This window comes from Herpailurus yagouaroundi, unplaced genomic scaffold, assembly GCF_014898765.1.
Source record: "Herpailurus yagouaroundi ecotype Mexico unplaced genomic scaffold, PumYag 141, whole genome shotgun sequence".
NCBI classification, from domain to species: Eukaryota; Metazoa; Chordata; class Mammalia; order Carnivora; family Felidae; genus Herpailurus; species Herpailurus yagouaroundi.
This window is the reverse complement of record NW_024412396.1, coordinates 9758353-9777757: the sequence shown is the minus strand read 5'-3', so window position 1 is coordinate 9777757 and position 19405 is coordinate 9758353. Positions and strand designations below refer to the sequence as shown.

At 35.0% G+C, this 19405-nt stretch overlaps 1 protein-coding gene across 4 annotated transcripts in view; it reads left to right on the top strand.

The window, feature by feature from the left end:
* Window positions 1-17882, top strand: part of STRN3 (striatin 3) — a 106168-nt gene extending 88286 nt beyond the window's left edge. For 3 of the 4 annotated variants that reach the window (XM_040476868.1, XM_040476865.1, XM_040476866.1), the window contains 6 exons: window positions 170-291; window positions 4251-4418; window positions 5709-5849; window positions 9567-9674; window positions 15982-16068; window positions 16153-17878. In XM_040476868.1, the coding sequence (XP_040332802.1) occupies window positions 170-291; window positions 4251-4418; window positions 5709-5849; window positions 9567-9674; window positions 15982-16068; window positions 16153-16322 (796 nt within the window). In that variant the 3' untranslated portion in view covers window positions 16323-17878. Of the gene's footprint in view, window positions 1-169; window positions 292-4250; window positions 4419-5708; window positions 5850-9566; window positions 9675-15981; window positions 16069-16152 lie in introns of all 4 variants that reach the window. The other variant, XM_040476867.1, reaches the window with a different exon arrangement.
* Window positions 17883-19405: the final 1523 nt, after the last annotated feature.

The following is a 19405-nucleotide window of genomic DNA, read 5'->3' as shown; positions in this document are numbered from 1 at the left end:
TATTTTGATTAATAATTGTATTAGTGAGAATATAATCAGTACTATTCAAGTTTACATGTTTATTTTAAACAGTTTTTAGATATCATGTAAATTTAGAGGTTGGGGGAGTATGGATTTGAGTTTCTTCTTAGGCTTCATAAGTAATTTTTTCCTTCTTTTCCTATAATAGTGGTCCTGTTCTATCACTAGCTATTAGTTCTAATGGAGAACAGTGTTTTAGTGGTGGTATAGATGCAACCATCCAGTGGTGGAATATGCCTAGCCCTAACGTGGATCCATATGATACATATGGTAAGTAAAAGACTTAAAACATTTTTTAAGTGAATGGAGCTGACAAAATATTATTATAAGGTTGTTTAAACATGTATCGGTCTCCTCTTTTAGCTTTCATTTAATTTGCTTTGTTAAAGAGAAAAATTAAGAAATATTGTGCCACGGAATATTTAAGCCTGTGAATTGGTACTTTATTGTGTCCGAAAATAAAAAACTATGTTATTTAAAACGTCAATTTTAGTACTAGCTAACAAAAAGGAAGAGAATAAAATTTAATAAAAAGAATAATATATTAAACTATTTTAATCTATTAAAAAATAGTTTATGGGGGCGCCTGGGTGGCGCAGTCGGTTGGGCGTCCAGCTTCAGCCAGGTCACGATCTCGCGGTCCGTGAGTTCGAGCCCCGCGTCGGGCTCTGGGCTGATGGCTCAGAGCCTGGAGCCTGTTTCCGATTCTATGTCTCCCTCTCTCTGCCCCTCCCCTGTTCATGCTCTGTCTCTCTCTGTCCCAAAAATAAATAAACGTTGAAAAAAAAATTAAAAAAAATAAAAAATAAATAAAAAAAATAAAAAATAAAAAATAGTTTATGTAGTTCAAAACTATTGGCAGAAGACAATAGAAACTAATAGGCACAGTCGTGTAAATCAGGACAATTTTTTAGAGGACAAAAAATTTCTTAATTAAAAAAAACCTTTTACTCATAAATGTCACTTTAGAATATGTCCCACAGAAATACCTGTGTATGTATTCAAATATATTTATAAGGGCAGTGTTTGCAATTACAAAAAAAATAAAATTAAATGAATATTTATTAGTTTGAGAATGGCTAAATAAACAATGGTCTACTTAATGTTTGGTTCATTCAAAAAGAATTCAAGAGCTCCTTGGTCTTTTTATTTAACATACACTTGGTGCCTTAATTTGCCAAGTAGAGTGTTAAGTACTACATCAAGAAATAATAATTAGTCCAATGGAAAAGACAGACATTAAATAAATAAATAAGGGGGTGGAGTCTGTGGTTAAAAATTATGGTAAGTGGTATGAAGATACAGTACTATGAAAGAGTGACAGAATCTTGAGTTGTAGTCCAAAATAGTGACATTTAGGCCAAGGAGAATAGCTTAGGGGTGGGAGAAGTGGAGAAAAGAATACTGATGTAAAGTTCTAATGTAGTGCTCTAGTAGAGTAGGTGAGAGATGATGTTTCCAAGATCATAGTGGCGATAAACCAGTTGGTAGCAAAGCAGTTGGTGAAAAATGAATTTATGATATATTGGGGAGGTAAGGTAGAATAAGCAGAATCTACTGAAAAATTGGATTGAGTAGAGAAATTGATGGATAAGTGATTCTTGATTTTGTTACTTTTAAAAACAGCTTTATTGACATTCACATATGATAAAATTCACCCTTGTTAAGTATATAGTTCAGTGGTTTTTACTATATTCACAGGGTTATGCGGCCATTACCACTATCTAATTCAGAACATTTTTACCACCACTCTGTATTTTTTGACATGAGCAATTGAGTATATAATGGTAACATATTGAAATGGGGGCGGAACAGTTGTAAGAAGATTAAAGATGGTGAGTTCGGTTTTTAGGCATGTTAAGAAATGGCATATCAAGTAATTAATATCAAGATATGAGAATGGATTGTATAATACAGGGAGAGCATGTTGTGTAGGGTATGAAGAGAAGGCAAAGTCCTGAGCAACTCTGACATTGGGAGAGTGACTAGAGCAAGAGAACCAACAAAGGAAACTGAGGAAGGAAGAGGTGCAGGACAATGGGGTCTTGGAAGCATACCAAAAGAAAAAGCCATTTTGAGAAGAAGGAAGCATTCTGCACTTTGAAATGTTGCTGAGAATTATAATAATAAGAGGATAGAAAGGTTCCTTTTTATAAGTGTCAAATAGGTCAGCCAGGTTTTAGCTGGCTGGAGGTTGGATACTGGGATTAAGACCAGAAGGTAAAGGGACCTCTGGACAACTTTTCTGGGCACACTCGAATGAAAAGCAGTGTGATGAGAATAACAAAGAAATCTTCAAAGACAGAAAAATTTTTTAAACTTGCTAGAAGAGAATTCATCATTGGTGATTTTAGCAAGGATTGTTTTGGTGTAGTGATGGTATCAGAAACCAGATTAGACTGATTGAGAGAGTGAATGAGAGATAAAAAGCATAATTATTTAATATGCCTTTCTGTTGGTCTCTTGGAATGGTGATGTAAGGTTAAGGTTTTTCTTTAAGCCAGGAGATTCTGGAGCATATTTGTTTGCTGTGGTAATGATCCCAAGGAGAAGGAGAATTACTGTATAGTAGGGAAACTGTCATCATGAAAGCAACTTAGTGAGTTGAATGGAATCCAGAATATACATGATAGAATTAGCCTTTGATAAGAAGGAGAACAATTCCTGGGGTGCCTGGGTGGCTCAATCCAACTTCAGTTTAGGTCATAATCTCACAATTCCTGAGTGCGCTGACAGCAGAGAGCCCACTGTGGATCCTCTGTCACCCTCTCTCTCTTCCCCCTCCCTTCTCTCTTTCTCTTTCAAAAATAAACAAACATTTTTTTAAAAAAAGGAAAATTCCTTACTTCCTATATGGAAGCAAGGAGAAGATGGCTTTAGACACTAGTAGATTGGGTGGTGGAAAGATGGGGGAGAGGTTCTTCAGTGTTCTATTTTCTCAGTGAAGTAGATAATCATTCATGAGGAAGGGGGGTTGGGAACTATGAGAATTCTGGAGATAATAAGAAATACCTGTGGAGGGGTTCCTGAGTGGCTCAGTCAGTTAAGCATCTGACTTTTGGGTTTGGCTCAGGTCATGATCTCATGGTTCATGGGTTTGAGCCCCTCATCCAGCTCTGTGCTGACAGTGCGCAGCCTGCTTAGGATGTCTGCAGATAGGAAATGTCTCCCCTGTTTGCGCTCTCGCTCTCTCTCAAAATAAACATTAAAAAAAATTTTTTTTAAATAGCCGTGGAAAGTGGAAGTTTACTAGAGATACAGGATTGTAGGACAGATTGTGTACAGTGTTATTTTCAGCTACCTTGTCCATCAAATGATGATAAAATGTAGTATGTTCATACCGTGGATATTACTCAGCATTAAAAAGAAAGTACTGACATGCTACAGCATGAATGAACCTTGGGAACATTATGCTAAGTGTAAGAAGCCAGTCACAATAGGCTGTTTGTATGAAATGTCCATAATAAACAAACTTCTAGAAACAAAGTAGATTAGTGGTTACATAGGGCTGTGGAAAAGCAGGGAGAATTGGGATGGGGAAGGCGTGGCTAATGAGTGATGAAAGTGTCCTAAAATTGAGGTGCTGATGATTGAATAACTCTGTGAAGATACTAAAAACCACTGAATTGTACACTTTAAATTGGTGAATTATATGGTATGGGAATTATATCTCATTAAAGCTGTTTGTTAAAAAGTGTATGTTCTTCATAAGCTAGAGTATATTATGCTAAGTGAAATAAGTCAGAAAGATAAATACCATATGATTTCACCATGTGGAATTTAAGAAACAAAACAGATGAACATAGGGGAAGGGGGTCGGGGGAAAGAAAGGAAAGCAAATCTGAAAATAGACTCTTAACTGTAGAGAACAAATAGGGTTGATGGAGGGCAGGTAGGCATTAAGGAGGGCCCTTGTTCTCCTGAAACTAATATTACACTGTATATTAACTAAGTAGAATTTAAATAAAAACTTAAAATTAAATAAAATTAAACTCAAGACAAAATAAAAGCATAAAAAATTGCAAAAATACAGGAGAGTATTGTGGGGGAGATAAAAATAACCCGTAATTCCACAATTTAGTGATGACCATTGTGTACACTTTGGTTATCTTCTTAGGGCCATTATATGTAGTCTTTTATACATAATTATATGGTAAGTTATCTTTATCCAAAACATTTCTTTCCAACTGTTTTAAGCTAATTTTTGTTTGTTTGTTGTTTCTTCCCAGAGCCAAATGTTCTAGCTGGCACTTTAGTTGCACATACAGATGCTGTCTGGGGTCTTGCTTATAGTGGCATAAAAAATCAATTACTGTCTTGTTCAGCAGATGGCACTATTAGGTTATGGAATCCACAAGAAAAATTGCCATGTATTTGCACTTACAATGGAGACAAGGGTGAGTATATTTTGCCCTATAAAAAAGTTACCTTTTTAATAATTTGGAAGATACAAACAACAAAGCAATTGATTTACTATTTCTTTGCTACTCCAAGAGATGTATTGAAAGAATTTTATAAAGCTTGTGATACTCTTTTTACTCCTAGTCATTTCTTATAAACAAGAAAGGTGCTTTACAAGTACATCCTATAGCTTGGTGCCTTTTGACCTTTTCAGGACGTATCCTATTTAAAAAATAAAACTGTAATAGTGCAGTAGACAAATGAGGCCGCTTATAGGAACAACTTGAAACCCTCCACCAATTCCAGGTGGCTGCCCACAAAGACTAAAGGGATCCCAGTCTTAAGCATAGCTGATACCATGTTATGAGCACATTGGTTGAGAAGTCTAATAATCATTGAAATAGTAACCTTAAGTGGGAAGTACAAATTGAGTTAGTTACTTGTACAGTTTCAAATATTTTCCTGTCAATAAAGCTTTAGGCAATTTGCTTTGCGATAACTTTTATTTATGTACCTATGTTTATGTTTTAGCATTACTCATATTTGAGTCACTTTAAAGTTATTTTTAAAAATCAGACCTTTAAAACTATGTTGTATTTTAGATGAATTATATATGCTTAATTTTGTTAAGTCTCTTCAATACATTAGTGATTCTACTAATTTTTCAATAACCCAAGCTTTTGAGGTAAAAATTGATTTAGATATTTGTTTCTTACTTCATCTGGGTAATTAATTGCTTGACTCTGGATTTCACCTAATTGTGCATTAATCTGGCCCATTGACTTCAATAAAGTGAGAAATTGCTGCTCTGGACATGGCAGGATAGTAACGCATTGGCAGATTCCAGACTCTAAGCTTTATGTTCACAGATCCAAAAATTCAATCTGTATGAGCTACATGATGAGGCTTATAGGTCTCAAATGGGTGTATTCTCCCACAACAGTGATGTGAGAATGCTAATTTATCATTTTACGGTAAAAAATAATGTTGGCAAGTCAGCCAGCAGATTTACCTTGGATTTTTTTTTTCTTTCTTAGCAGAAAATGCATAAGAGAATTAACTTCTGCACATATCTCTTCTTAACTTTTGAGCCCTCTGTTTTTCTTATGATGTTAAACAGAATATTATAACAACTTAAAATAATTAAGGGAAAATTACCTGTTGTATCTCACTATCCTAATATAATCACTCTCGTTTTCATTATTAACATTATTTCAAAAATACTTGAGAAAAGCAGGGATTTCTAAATTGTTTTTACTTTGTGTCTCTTTGGGGATCCTTTTCAGAGCATGGAATCCCTACATCAGTTGACTTTATAGGCTGTGATCCAGCTCATATGGTGACCTCTTTCAACACTGGTAGTACAGTAATTTATGATTTAGAAACATCACAATCATTGGTGATGCTTTCCTCACAGATAGATTCTGGTAAGTTTCCATAAGTTTCTTTGCAACCTTACAAGATTATTAAATAATAACAATAATCTTAATTTTCACATTTTGACTGTTTGAATTTATGATGAAAAAATAGTTTTAATGCATTGTAGTTGTACTCATTTACATTGTTTTCTGCTGTTTTCTCAAATTATGCTTAAAAGCTTAGAGACTATAGGGGACAGAGTAGAGCAACACAAATGCAAAAGGGGAGTTTATTTGTTTTATTTTAGTTTAGTTTAGTTTATTTAAGTTTATTTAAGTGTATTTATTTATTTTGAGAGAGAGAGAGCACAAGTGGAGGAACAGAGAGAGGGGGATACAGAGAGAATCCCAAGCAGGCTCCTCACCATCATCATAGAGCCCGATGTGGGGCTCGAGCTCATGAACTGTGAGATCGTGACCCGAGTCAAAATCAAGAGTTAGATGCTTAACCGACTGAGCCACCCAGGCGCCCCGAGGGAAATTTTTTAAAAAAATTTTTTTTAATTTTTTTTTTTAACGTTTATTTATTTTTGAGACAGAGAGAGACAGAGCATGAACGGGGGAGGGGCAGAGAGAGAGGGAGACACAGAATCGGAAGCAGGCTCCAGGCTCTGAGCCATCAGCCCAGAGCCTGACGCAGGGCTCGAACTCACGGACTGTGAGATCGTGACCTGAGCTTAACCGACTGAGCCACCCAGGCGCCCCTAAAATTTTTAATGGAAATACATATAAAAGTAGAGAATATAAGCCTAAGGAATTCATTATCCAGCTCCAGTAATTACATCTGAATGTTTAGAAAGTGGTATGTGTTTTTCAGTTTATTTAAATAGGGATCCAGATAAGGCCTATGCATTGTAATTGGTTGATAAGTCTCAGGTTTCTTCCTATCTGTAGGTTCTCTGTCCATCTCTTTTATTTCCTTTGGGTTTTTTAATTGAAGAAATTGGATAGTTTGTCCTATAGAGTCTCCACAGTGTGAATTTTACTGTTTGAATCCTTGTGGTATCATTTAAGGTGCTTTCTCTTTTCATTTCATTTCTGTAAATAGTTTATAGATCTAGAAGCTTATTCAAACTCAGGTTTAATGCTTTTATTTGTCTTCATTTTAAAGTTTTTAAAGGTTCTTGGCAAGACTGTTTCATAGTAATTTGTGAACTTTTATTGGAAGTAAATATTGTCTGGTTGTTTATATTTTTCTTACGTTTTCAATCTTGATTATTGCATAGGTCCATAATTCTCTTGAAAAATGATTTTCTAATACTTTCATTTCTTTTCCACTTATTAGCTAGAATCTGTCTATAAAAGGGAACACTCCTTATCAGTAATTTGGTTACCCTGGAGTTAGTGATTATAAGTGAAGGGGAAGGTCAGTTGTTGATCCCCCCACCTTTATCAGTTTTCAAAATAATGAAGTGGTTTCCTAGCATCACCTAAAGGTGACCATTGAGGGGTGCCTGGGTGGCTCAGGTGGTTTAGCATCCAACTCTTGATTTCGGTCCAGGTCATGATCTCGTGGTTCGTAAATTCGAGCCCACATACGGCTCTGTGCTGACAGTGCAGAATCTGCTTGGGATTCTCTCTGCCTCTCCTCTGCTTGTGCTCTCTCTCTCTCTCAAAATAAATAAACTTTAAAAAAAAAAAAAGGTGTCCATTGAATCTCTTGGGGTGGTGTTTGTTTTTATTACCATCGTAATCTCTGATCTCAGATATAAATTATCTGATGTGTTTTAATCTACTGCAAGTTATCTTTATCACTCCTCAGATTATTTCATCTTTGGCCAGAGCCCACTTCAGACCCTCTGTCCTCCTCTCTCTGCCCCTACCCCACTCACACACACTCTTAAAAATGAATTAATATTTCATTAAAAAAAAGATTATTAGATTTATGTCATTGCTTTTTACCTCATTTTATTTATTTACTTATTTATTTATTTTTAAAGTTTGTTTTGAGAGAGAATACAAGTGAGAGAGGGGCAGAGGGAGAGGGAGGGAGAGAATCCCAAGCACTAATAGCACAGAGCCCAACGCTGCTCTCAGTCTCATGAACCATGACATCATGATCTGAGCTGAAATCAAGACTTGGACACCTAACCAACTAAGCCACCCAGGTGCCCCTTACCTCATTTTATTCGTGCTAAACTCTTGGTTCTCAGCAAAATCATTGTAATCTCTTGTTTGATTTATTCCACAGTACAAATACAGTCATCTCAGAATAAAACCAGTACTACCACCAATAGTAGTTTTGTATTCATGGTATATTCCACTAGGGACAGACAGGCTAATTACTGTGCTTTAAAGTTACTTGAAATGGTTCTTTTTTTGTGTGTTCATACCCCAATTGGATATACAGTTACATTCTTTTTTTTTTTTTAATTTTTTTAATGTTTATTTATTTATGAGGGAGAGAGAGAGTGCGAGCAAGGGAGGGGGAAAGAGAGGGAGGTACAGAATCTGAAGCAGGCTCCAGGCTCCAAGCTGTCAGCACAGAGCCCAATACAGGGCTTGAACCCACGAACCGTGAGATCATGATCTAAGCCAAAGTTGGACACTTAACTGACTGAGCCACCCAGGTGCCCCTACAGTTACATTCTTTTAAGTTAACTTGTGTTTTTTGTGAGTACTTTAAAAAATAATCACTTTATTATTATTTAAACCATTTAAATGGTTTCATGGTCAAATCTCCACATTATGCACAGAGAAGTCTTTTCATCTCTATTCCCTTTCTCCCTCTTAGGTAATGTATCTTAAGTTCAGTTAAGAGTGCTTATATATATGTGGAATGACTGATTTAGTTTAAATCTAATAATGTTGATATTTTCCCATTAGTTTTTATTTTAACATTTATTTATTATGAGAGAGAATCCCAAGTAGGCTCCATGCTGTCAGCACAGAGCTCAACATTGGGCTTGATCTCACAAACCGTAAGATCATAACCTGAGTCAAAATCACAAGTCCAATGTTTAACCTAACTGAACCACCCACACGCCCCTCTGAATTTTGATCCTTCTCTGTCTAATTTAGTAAAAACTTTAAGAGTTTGGTTACAAAGAAAGGTATCCCTAAGAACATTGATTCCTGTTCTTGTGGTGTTTTTTGTTTTTTGCTTTGTTTTGTTTTTTTGTTTTTGGTGAATGTGGGTAGGATGGGCGTTGTTCCTTGCAAACATCTAATTATTACTTATACATTTTTTCATTAAATGTTTATAATTCATTTATGGGCTGTTTATTTAAAGTAATAATTACTGTGAGTCTTTTAAGATTCTAAATCATTTAGGGGTGCTTGAGTAGCTCAGTCGGTTGAGCATCCAACTCTTGATTTCAGCTCAGGTCATGATCTCATGGTTCATGGGATCAAGCCCTGCATCAGGCTCCCTGCTGACAGCGTGGTGCTTGCTTGGGATTTCCTGTGTTTGTCCCCCACTTGCTCTCTCTCTTTCAAACAAATAAAAGATTCTAAATCATCTGTACTGACAATCTGCATTAAAGTACTTCTAACTTTTCCTAAACTCAGAGTTAGTACTATCCATATTATAGGACATGATAGCTTAAACATGTATTTTTAAAGAAACTTTATCTCTCTACGGCTCTGGTTTTCTCAGATTTTTATTTTATACAAATGCTTTAATTTGTAAATGATTCTTATTTTTTGGTAAGAATAAAAAAAACCATCATCCAGTTTTTAATTGAAGGTTTGAATTTTACTGCATTATCTTCCTTTATTTTTCAGGTTTACAATCCAATAATCACATTAACAGAGTAGTAAGTCATCCCACACTTCCTGTTACAATAACTGCTCATGAAGATAGACACATCAAATTTTTTGATAATAAAACGGGTAAGTAGATTCTCTTTTTTTCTTTTTAGTCTTATTAATAATACTGTAAATTTGACATGATCAAAAATGCTATTTTGGTGGGGGTGCCTGGGTGGCTCAGTCCATCAAGTGTCTGATTCTTGATCTCAGCTCAGGTCTTGATCTCAGAGTGGTGAGATCAAGCCCCACATTGGGCTCTGCACTGAGCACAAAGGCTAGTGGTTTTTTTTTGTTTGTTTTTTTGTTTTTGTTGTTTTTTTTTTAAAGGCTGTTCTTTTATGTAAGACATATGGACTTTTTGCCTTCAAGATTGCTAAGTTAAACCATTTTAACTAAGATTTTTGTTTTACTTACATGTCAAGTTCTGTTCTTAAGCATATATAATACCTTGCCTATCTATTAACGATTTTTTCATGTCATGTTAAATATAAACTCATCCATTTGAATTTTTTTCTTCATATTCTGTTGGGCATTAGTATAGCAGAAGAGGTCTCTTTCTGGTGTTGGACATTTCAAATATGCTGTTAGAATTATTTCTCAGCTGAAATGATAAAATAGTGGAAATGGTTTATTGCCATTTTCCCTCCATTTCTTGTAAGGAAACTTACCAATTATATAGAAGTCAAAATAAATTTTAATTTGGCCATAGACCTGTTTAATCTGTCATTAGAATACCACATAAGTTACTGTTTGTGCTCAGCTAGAGAAGCTTCTTTGAGAAGTTAAAATGGGTATTGAAGGATTTCCAAGTAAAAAAACTTAAATGTTAATTGCAACCCTACTTACTGCAGGGCAATAGATTAAGCAAGACAGCAAATCAGAACTACACATTCTCTTTGAAGTTTATAGAGAACATAGTTATAATTATTAATCTTTAGAGTCTAACAACAAATCCCTGTGTTAAAATAACACTCTAATGGACAGGTTCCTTTTAACTCAGTGGAACAAGTTGAGAAGAGAATGGATATTCACAATCTATATTGCACAGGAAAGAAGATTCATATTCATAGGAAAGTTCTCAGTTTAACACCTTCTCAAATCATTTCTTGGAACATTTTTATGAAGCCTCAAGATCTACCTCTGCTGCAAGCACAGAGATAATTTCCTTTACTGTATTTATAAGAAGATTAAAAAAAATTTTTTAATGTTTATTTTTGAGAAAGGGAGACAGAACATGAGTAGAGGAGGGACAGAGAGAGAGATATACACAGGATTTGAAGCAGGCTCCAGGCTCTGAGCTATCAGCACAGAGCCTGACATGGGGCTCAATCCCACAAACTGTGAGATTATGACCTGAGCCGAAGTCAGTCACCTAACAGACTGAGCCACCCAGGTGCTCCTATAAAGAGATTTTTTTTTTTTTTAATTACCTATTGAGGATTTATATTTGTAAGGGGAGGTTCAGGAATTTTAGTAGTGTATTAACAGCAAAATGTGATTCTCTAGAGCTATTTTATTGGCAGAAATCAAGAACGTAGTAATAAAATTTTATTTAATAACAAGGAGCCTATAGTTTTTCAGATCATTTACAAATTCTACCAATTTATTCTTTCTGTTAACTAGTCTGGTTACCTTATCTGTAATGTAAAGACAAAGTGATAGGCTCTAAACAATGAAAAAATTATTTTTAAATCCTGTCTCACTTAGCGACACCTGGGTGGCTCAGTCGGTTAAGCGTCCGACTTTCAGCTCATGTCATGATCTCATGGTCCATGAGTTCCAGCCCTGTGTTGGGCTCCGTGCTGACAGCTCAGAGCCTGGAGCCTGCTTCAGATTCTGTGCCCCCCCGCCATGCCCCCTCTCTCTGCCCCTCCCCCATTCACACTCTGTCTTGCTCTCTCTCAAAAATAAATAAATGTGAAAAAAAATTTTAAATCCTGTCTCACTTCACACACAGGTAAACACTATACATAACAACATTGAGTTAAACTGTAAATTGTGTTCAGATATACGGTTTCCAAAGAAACTTTTCCCTGAAAAATGTTAATTCATTTAAATGTGACAAACTAAGGGCACCTGGGTGGCTCAGTCGATTAAGCATCCGACTTCAGCTCAGGTCATGATCTTGCGGTTTGTGGCTTCAAGCCCCACATTGGGCTCTCTGCTGTCAGCATGGAGCCTGCTTCAGATCCTCTGTTCTCTTCTCTCTCTTCCCCTTCCCTGTTTATGCTCTCTCTCTCTCTCTCAAAAATAAATAAAACATTAAAAAAACTTTATAAAAAATAAATGTGGGGCTCCTGAGTGGCTCAGTCAGTTAAGCGTCCAACTTCAGCTCAGGTCATGATCTCACAGTCTGTGAGTTCGAGCCCCACGTCGGGCTCTGTGCTGACAGCTCAGAGCCTGGAGCCTGCTTCGGATTCTGTCTCCCCCTCGGTCTCTGCCCCTCCCCTGCTCATGCTCTCTCTCTGTCTTAAAAATAAATAAAAGCATTAAAAAAATAAAAAAAGTAAATGTGACAAACTAGAATATTTCCATAACTGGTCTGATGTTGCCAGTTAGTTAAGTTTCTAATAGAATATTATTCTGGCAAATGACTAATATATTTAATTGATTTTTAAATCTCAAACATTATAGAAATTGATACTATGAATGGATTCAATAAGTTCTTAGATTTTAACAGCAAAAATATATTTAGCATTTTGTATTCCACACACACTAGCTATATGTTGTGTAAGGTGTGGTTTCTGCTCTCTGGGAGCTTATCATTGTTTGGGGAAATAGGATGTATGTGTGTGCTTGCACACATGCACGCGCACGTGTGCACTCGTACATGCAGTAAAATGAGCCATGCTAGATAAAGGAGTTTTCGTAGTAAGGGTTTGGTCTTTGCCTTAAAGAAATGGTAAGGTTTTTTTGTTGTTGTTTTAAGGAAAGAAGGTAGTAAGAAATTCCAGATAAGGGCATATTTTGAGCAGAGTCAGCATGGTGGTAGAAACTTGGGCTAGAACAGAAGTTTCTTATAGGTAACGCCAAAAAGGTAAGTTTGGAGAAGAGAAACCCAATCAATGGAGGAGAACTTTTCAGAGCCAGGCTAAGAATGATGGATTTTTGTTTATACTATACACTGTGAAAACCACTTAAAATATTTGAGTAGGGGTTTATAAAATTGGTTTAGAAAGATTATTTAAATTGCATTATCTGGTAGATCTTTGACTTTAAATACTTTCAGTTTCTACTATTCTAGAGAAATATTAAGGGCTCGTGATTTTTAAAATTTGGTAGAGATATAAATTTGTGTTGCATATACTGTTCCTGAGAGATTTAGTTAGTGATAGTCTAGGAAAAGGTGTATAAGTGAGTAATATGGAGAAGTTGGAAACAGAAGATACTGAATTTGTTGTGGACTCATTCATTCACAATTTATTGAGTGTCTGCCATATCCTTGGCATAGTTTTCATTGCTTGGTGAACAAAACAAAATGTCTGGTCCTCTTAGAATTTATACCCTAGTGTTATATTGCTTACTGCAAGTGAGACATTGTTCTATTAGATTTACATATATTAACATGTTTGTTCCTCTTATAACTACCTGTAAAGTAGATATATTATTATTGTCTCCATTTTAGGTTTGAAATAAAAGTCTTAAAAGAAGTTATATAATTAGTTCATTGTTACACAGCAGAGAGAAATTAAAGGGTTGGGATTCACACTCATTCAGTTTGCTTCCGCAATCCACGTTTTTTTAATACCTATTTTTGTCCCCATTTCTTAGCGGCCCATGATATTGATTGTCCAAGTCCAAGGGCTTAAGGTGCCAGGGAGGGGAGAACAGGTGACTGCATGTATCTTCTATTTGCCTGTGTTACAGAAGGAAAGAATTAATTTTGGTCAGCGAAGAGAGGTAGTAGCAGAGGCATGAGGCAAAAGGAAAATTGGTTAAATGTGAGAAGCTTTAAGTATATGTTGAGAAAGGAGGAATCCTAATTCTTGGGAAGTGTCAGAAGTTTTGTGACTTCTGTGGTTACCAGTGGAAGCCCAGCATTCAAATTGGTTTTGCATTCCACGTATTTGGGGAGAGGAAGGGTTGACTCTAAACTGACTCAGGTTTTCATAGTGAGGGTTAATTTAGTGCACAGGAGATAAACTGGGAAGATTATAGTACCCTTAAAGAAATGGGTATTTCTGCTGTTTGGATGAAAGAATTCTTTGTATTTAAGACATGTTAAATTTAGGAGATACAGGATCATTCTCAGGAAAGAAGTTAGCACTAGATCTGTGAGTTAAGAGTGACCATCATAGATTTGACTTTTTCAGAGAAGCTAATCTTGCTTAACCCCTAATTATTTGAAAGTGTTGTCCTGGAAGCCAACAATTTCATACTTGGTTTTTTTATAGGCATATTGTGAGGAATGGATTCTAGAACTGATAGATGAATTGTGTTGGACTAAGCAATTAAAGATAGTATGTTGAATGATTTTTCTGTAGTAGAGAAGAATCCCTAAAATTATTCTGTTAGTATTAGTGAAAAACCAACAGATGTCATTTGAAATGATGAGAGACTTAATTTTGTACTTAACTGATGACATGCTTAGTATTGCCAGAAAGTGATAGGACTTTTTATGTTTTTCAAAGTAACTTTTTGCACGTTTGATTATGTTGTGGTTTTATATTCAGGCCAGTAGCTGTAGCAAATAACAAAAGTAGATATATTTCATATTCCAGTGTGGAATGTCATCAGAGGACCAGAAACATGGCAAATGATTGTAACTAGAATTCTGGAGGAGGCCTCTCATTAGGAGCAGCTCAAGCATTTGAATAGTAAAGACTCATTGCTGAGTGAAAGGGGAGGAAATTTTTTTAAGTATCTGTATTTGCTATTTTATTCTCTTCTTGGACAAATGAATTTATGATGTTGCTTTCTGTCTATCCAAAAGCATATACTGCCAGTGCGGAGGCTAATTCCCCTGCCCCCAAAGTATTTATGCAACACAACTTTGTACTCGTAACTTTTTTTTTTTTTATTTTAACTTGCCATTGAATCCTGTTTTCTTCCAAATCTTCATTGAAGATACTCATTAAATCCCGTTTTCCAGAACAGTGTTTTTGTTACTGTCTGGGGAAATCCAGAATAATTTCTCTGATATACTCCCACCTCTCTCCCCTTTCTTGTTTCTAATGTACAAAATGATTAATATTTCAAAGGATAAATGAATTTGATAACAGTAGAATCTTTAGTTAGGAATATATCCCATAGTGATTTATTTATCAGGAACCCCATAAATGAAATACTCTTTACATTTCTTAATGAGAAAGATTCTTCCTGTTTTTAGTTTAATTCCAGTTTACATGATCTTAAACCTTGGATGCAACCATACAGTCATTATGTTTTTCACTGTCTACCAGATACTGTCAGATTGTCACACAGATGCCTTTTTTAGGAGTAACCGGGAAAGTTCTGCCTTGGAATTAAAATTCTTTCAAAAAATTATTACAGGCATACCTCACAGATATTGTGGGTTCACACAGCTGCATTAAAGCCCATTTTGCAATAAAGTGAGTCAAATGAATTTTTTCATTTCCCAGTGCATATAAAAGTCATGTTTATACCTTACTGTTATCTCTTAAGTGTGCAATAGTATTATATCTAAAAAACCAATGTACCTGCCTTAATGAAAGAAAACTTTATTGCAAAAAAATTGCTAACCATTGCTGAGCTTTCACTAGGTTGTAAGCACCAATCATAGATGACCGTAACAGATATATTAATAATGAAAACGTTTGCATGCAGTATTGCAAGAATTCCCAAACTGACACAGAGACACAAAGTGAACAATGTTATTGAAAATGGCGCCATTAGATTTGTTCAATACAGGGTTGCCACAGATCTTCATTTTGTAAAATCACTGCAGTATCTGTGAAGCATAGTAAAACTAGGTATGCCTGTATACTGGGTGAACCTTGAAAACCTTTAAATGACAGAAGGCACACACAAAAAGCCACATGTTACGTGTATGATTTCATTTGTATGAAGCATCGAGAATAGGCTAAATCATAGAAAAGGTAGATTAGTGGTAACCAGGGACTTGGGGGAAGGGGAGAAATAGGGAGTGACTACTTAATGGGTACGGGTTTCCTTTTGCAGTGATGAAAATGTTCTGAACTGGATAATGGTGATGGTTGCATATCATTGCGAATGCTCTAAAAGCCACTGAATGGTACCTTCCCAAGTGGTTAAAATGGTAAATTTTATGTTATGTGTATTTTACCACAATAAAAATATATTGCTATAGTGATTGTCTATTTTATGTTGATGCTGTGTTATGGTTTCTGATCTCTCAAGTTGGTAACTATTTGTGAAAACTTTATCTTCTGTGTTATGTTTTATTTAGGTAAAATGATCCACTCTATGGTAGCTCATTTGGATGCTGTTACAAGTCTAGCAGTAGATCCTAATGGAATCTATTTGATGTCTGGAAGTAAGTCTGAACTTACTATACTGCCACAAGCTTTATAAAAGAATCATTACCTAGTAACATACTTTATTTATTCTTTTATTACAGGCCATGACTGTTCTATTAGATTATGGAATTTGGACAGCAAGACATGTGTACAAGAAATAACAGCACATAGGAAGAAATTAGATGAATCAATTTATGATGTTGCTTTCCATCCATCAAAAGCATATATTGCCAGTGCAGGGGCTGATGCCCTTGCCAAAGTATTTGTGTGAATCGGCAAAAATCACATCGTCAACAACAGATTTGCTTGGACAGAAAGAGGGTCTGCATCACTGCCATCAACAAGGTTACTGATATGACACTACATGTGATCTGCCTGGAGAAGGCTATTCGAGGCAGGCATAAATTGGTGGAAATCACATCTTAATGTCAGGCTCATTAATTTAATTGTAATTACTGTATTTCGTGGGACAAATAAAAAGGACTCCATTATTTGTGGCCTGTACTGGATATGAACTGAGCGTATGTCTGTTTTTTAGGTATCTTTAAGCCAATGTGGAGTCTGATCTTAAAAAGACTTTTATTTTGGACTCTGTGTGCTGCCTTAGGGTTAGGAATGTGGTGCTCTTGTTGGGGGAAAGTGAGCTCCAAGAGTAGCTTTTTTTCATCTCTTAGTGATTTTCTGTTTATCAGTTGAATGCCACAGATTCCCTTTTAAACTTATTTTGCTTTAAAAAAAAAAAAAAAGAAAATTTAACTTAAAATATTTTAGCATTAGTTGCACAAAATGTTTGGATAAAATTCTAGTTTTTATAAGTCTTTTTATATATTTAGCCTGTCACAACAGTGCTCAAGATTGTATTCAAGTTTTTCTGCATTATACAACCCTAAAACACAGAGATCTCACTGACCCGCTGCCGTGTAACCACACTTTTTCCTTCTTTTGCCTAATACAGCTCAGCTAAGTCCTTCCATAAAGATGCTAAATCACCTTCATCATCACATAATTGTCTTCATATAAACCAAGGACTATTAAGTGTATTAAAAATGAAACAGTGGGGTTTAGTACTCCAGATGAACTCTTTAAAAAAAAAATGAACTAATCTTGGCATCCTATCACTATGTGATATTTTGTACATCTTACTGTATTTACAAGTTTATTTATCAAGGATTATCCATCTTGCTAATAGCCTATTATTTATTTCACTTTTTGTTGGTCTTTATATCCTTTTATTAATGTGCTAAAGGAACCTGTATATCTATTTTGGAACTCTTTGAATAGTCTAAAATAGACTAAAAATGGAATATTTTATAGTTTAAGTTACAAACCAAGGTGATTTCCCCCAGATGCATATCTTGGTTTACCATGATTCCAAACAAAACTATCTTGTTTAAAAATATTTGGGGTAAAATTGTATTTGCATTACAAATAGGATACAAAAATAGTTGAATCAGGTTACAGAAATCTGTGTTTGGACTAGTTATCCCATTTTATTTTTTCAGATGTGCTTAATTTTATGGTGTAACTAAAGATTTTGTTTGTGTAATGCATGATTAAGACAATAAAGTATTTTTTCTAGTCTTCCAAAAACTTTTCTGATCAGTTTGCGAGTTTTGATGAGTTTTGTAAGGTTTTTGTTTTACAAACTATGAATCAGCAAATTTTTAAGATTGTACCACATAGCAAACGTACAGCTGTTGAAAAATAATGTATATAAAATGCATATAATAAATATTAAATTGTGTACCTGTATGTTACTGTTGGCTACATTATTTTGTGTTGAATAATAAAGTGCAATACTTTACTCTCCATCATTAAAGTAGGAAATGGAGATGATTTCTCAGTGAGTCCTTCATTTTTATGCTATTCTTTTAAACATGGTATTGCTTGAGACTCTAATAAGATTAGAACACTTAACAGTATTAATAACTTTCTAAGTACTTCACCCCATTTGGGAATTTAAAAAAATCTTCTACTGGTGTAAGTTACATAGTTCACAACAGCGAAAGGAAAAGCAGAGATACAGTTTTCAATCATTTCCTTAGACATTCTATGCCTTTATTGAATCTGGATTTCAGTTAATAGTATTGTCATTCCTATCTAGCCTGTTTCCACAAAAAAAGTTCAGAAAATAACTGCATTACATTACTCATTAATTAAAAGTTGTCCTTATGAATAGTATTAAGTGTTAGTGTCTCAAAACTTCTTTCTTCAACAAGGTAATATCTTTTTTCTTGGAAGGAAATTGCAAGTGCAGTTAGAAGGTAACATTAAAGGGCACTTGGATGGCTCAGCTGGTTAAGTGTCCAACTCTTGACTTCAGCTCAGGTCATGATATCATACTTGGTGAGTTCAAACCCCTCATCAGGGTCTGCATTGACAGCACAGAGCCTGCTTGGGATTCTGTCTCCCTCTCTTTCTGCCTCTCCCCCACTTGCTGTCTCGCTCTCAAAATAAAAATTAAAAAAATTTTTTTCTTAAGTTCTATCCAAAAATTAGGGTGGCAAAATTCTATTTGGATGCCTACTTGGTAAAAGAAATTACATTGTGTTTATATTGTGAACTTTTGTCTTCTGCCATAATCCAAGTGTGCATTTTAGTCATTACTGCTGAAACACTAAAAATTTTCAGAAATACTCCTAAAGTTTTGTTTTGTTTTTGATTTTCTGAAGATTCAACTTAACCAATTAAGGGGCATTTTTTCTTGTTTTTGGAAATTATAATTTTTCCAAAGCTAATATGGTTTCCGGCAGCAATTCCAAACCAGTGCATTACTGTTTAACTGAAATGTGATTATCATCACTGCAGTGCATAAACATTCACCTCTGGGTATGTATTGAAACGGAAATGAATAAAAATTAAAACATATGTTTACTTTTCTCTGGTCGTGTTTTTCTCTACAATATTAAACATTTGGAAGAGACTAAAGGATGCAAAATGAAAGTCTTATTTTGTGTGTTTCCATTTGTGACTTCTGGGAAATTATTCATTTGACTATTAAATGGTGCTTTATAAAGCTTAATATTTTTATATACAAGCTTTAGTATGTTGACTTTCTCAATATTTAATCATATTCTGCCTTTTTCATATTTTATTTTTGTGTACTTTTCTCACATTTCAAAGTAAGTTATCCACTAAAGACCAGCATCTCACTTAACACCTTTATTAAATGTTATAAATAGCATATTTGAAAAATAGGCATGCCTGCTAAAGTGTGCTTTACACTTTACTGCTTTTACAAAATAATTGATAGTAACTTAATAAAGGGGTCATTTCTGCTCTTAATGCTCTTTAAGTCAGAATGTTAGTTTCCCTGGTTACCTCAGATGACTCAGAACTTTGTCCTTTATAAAA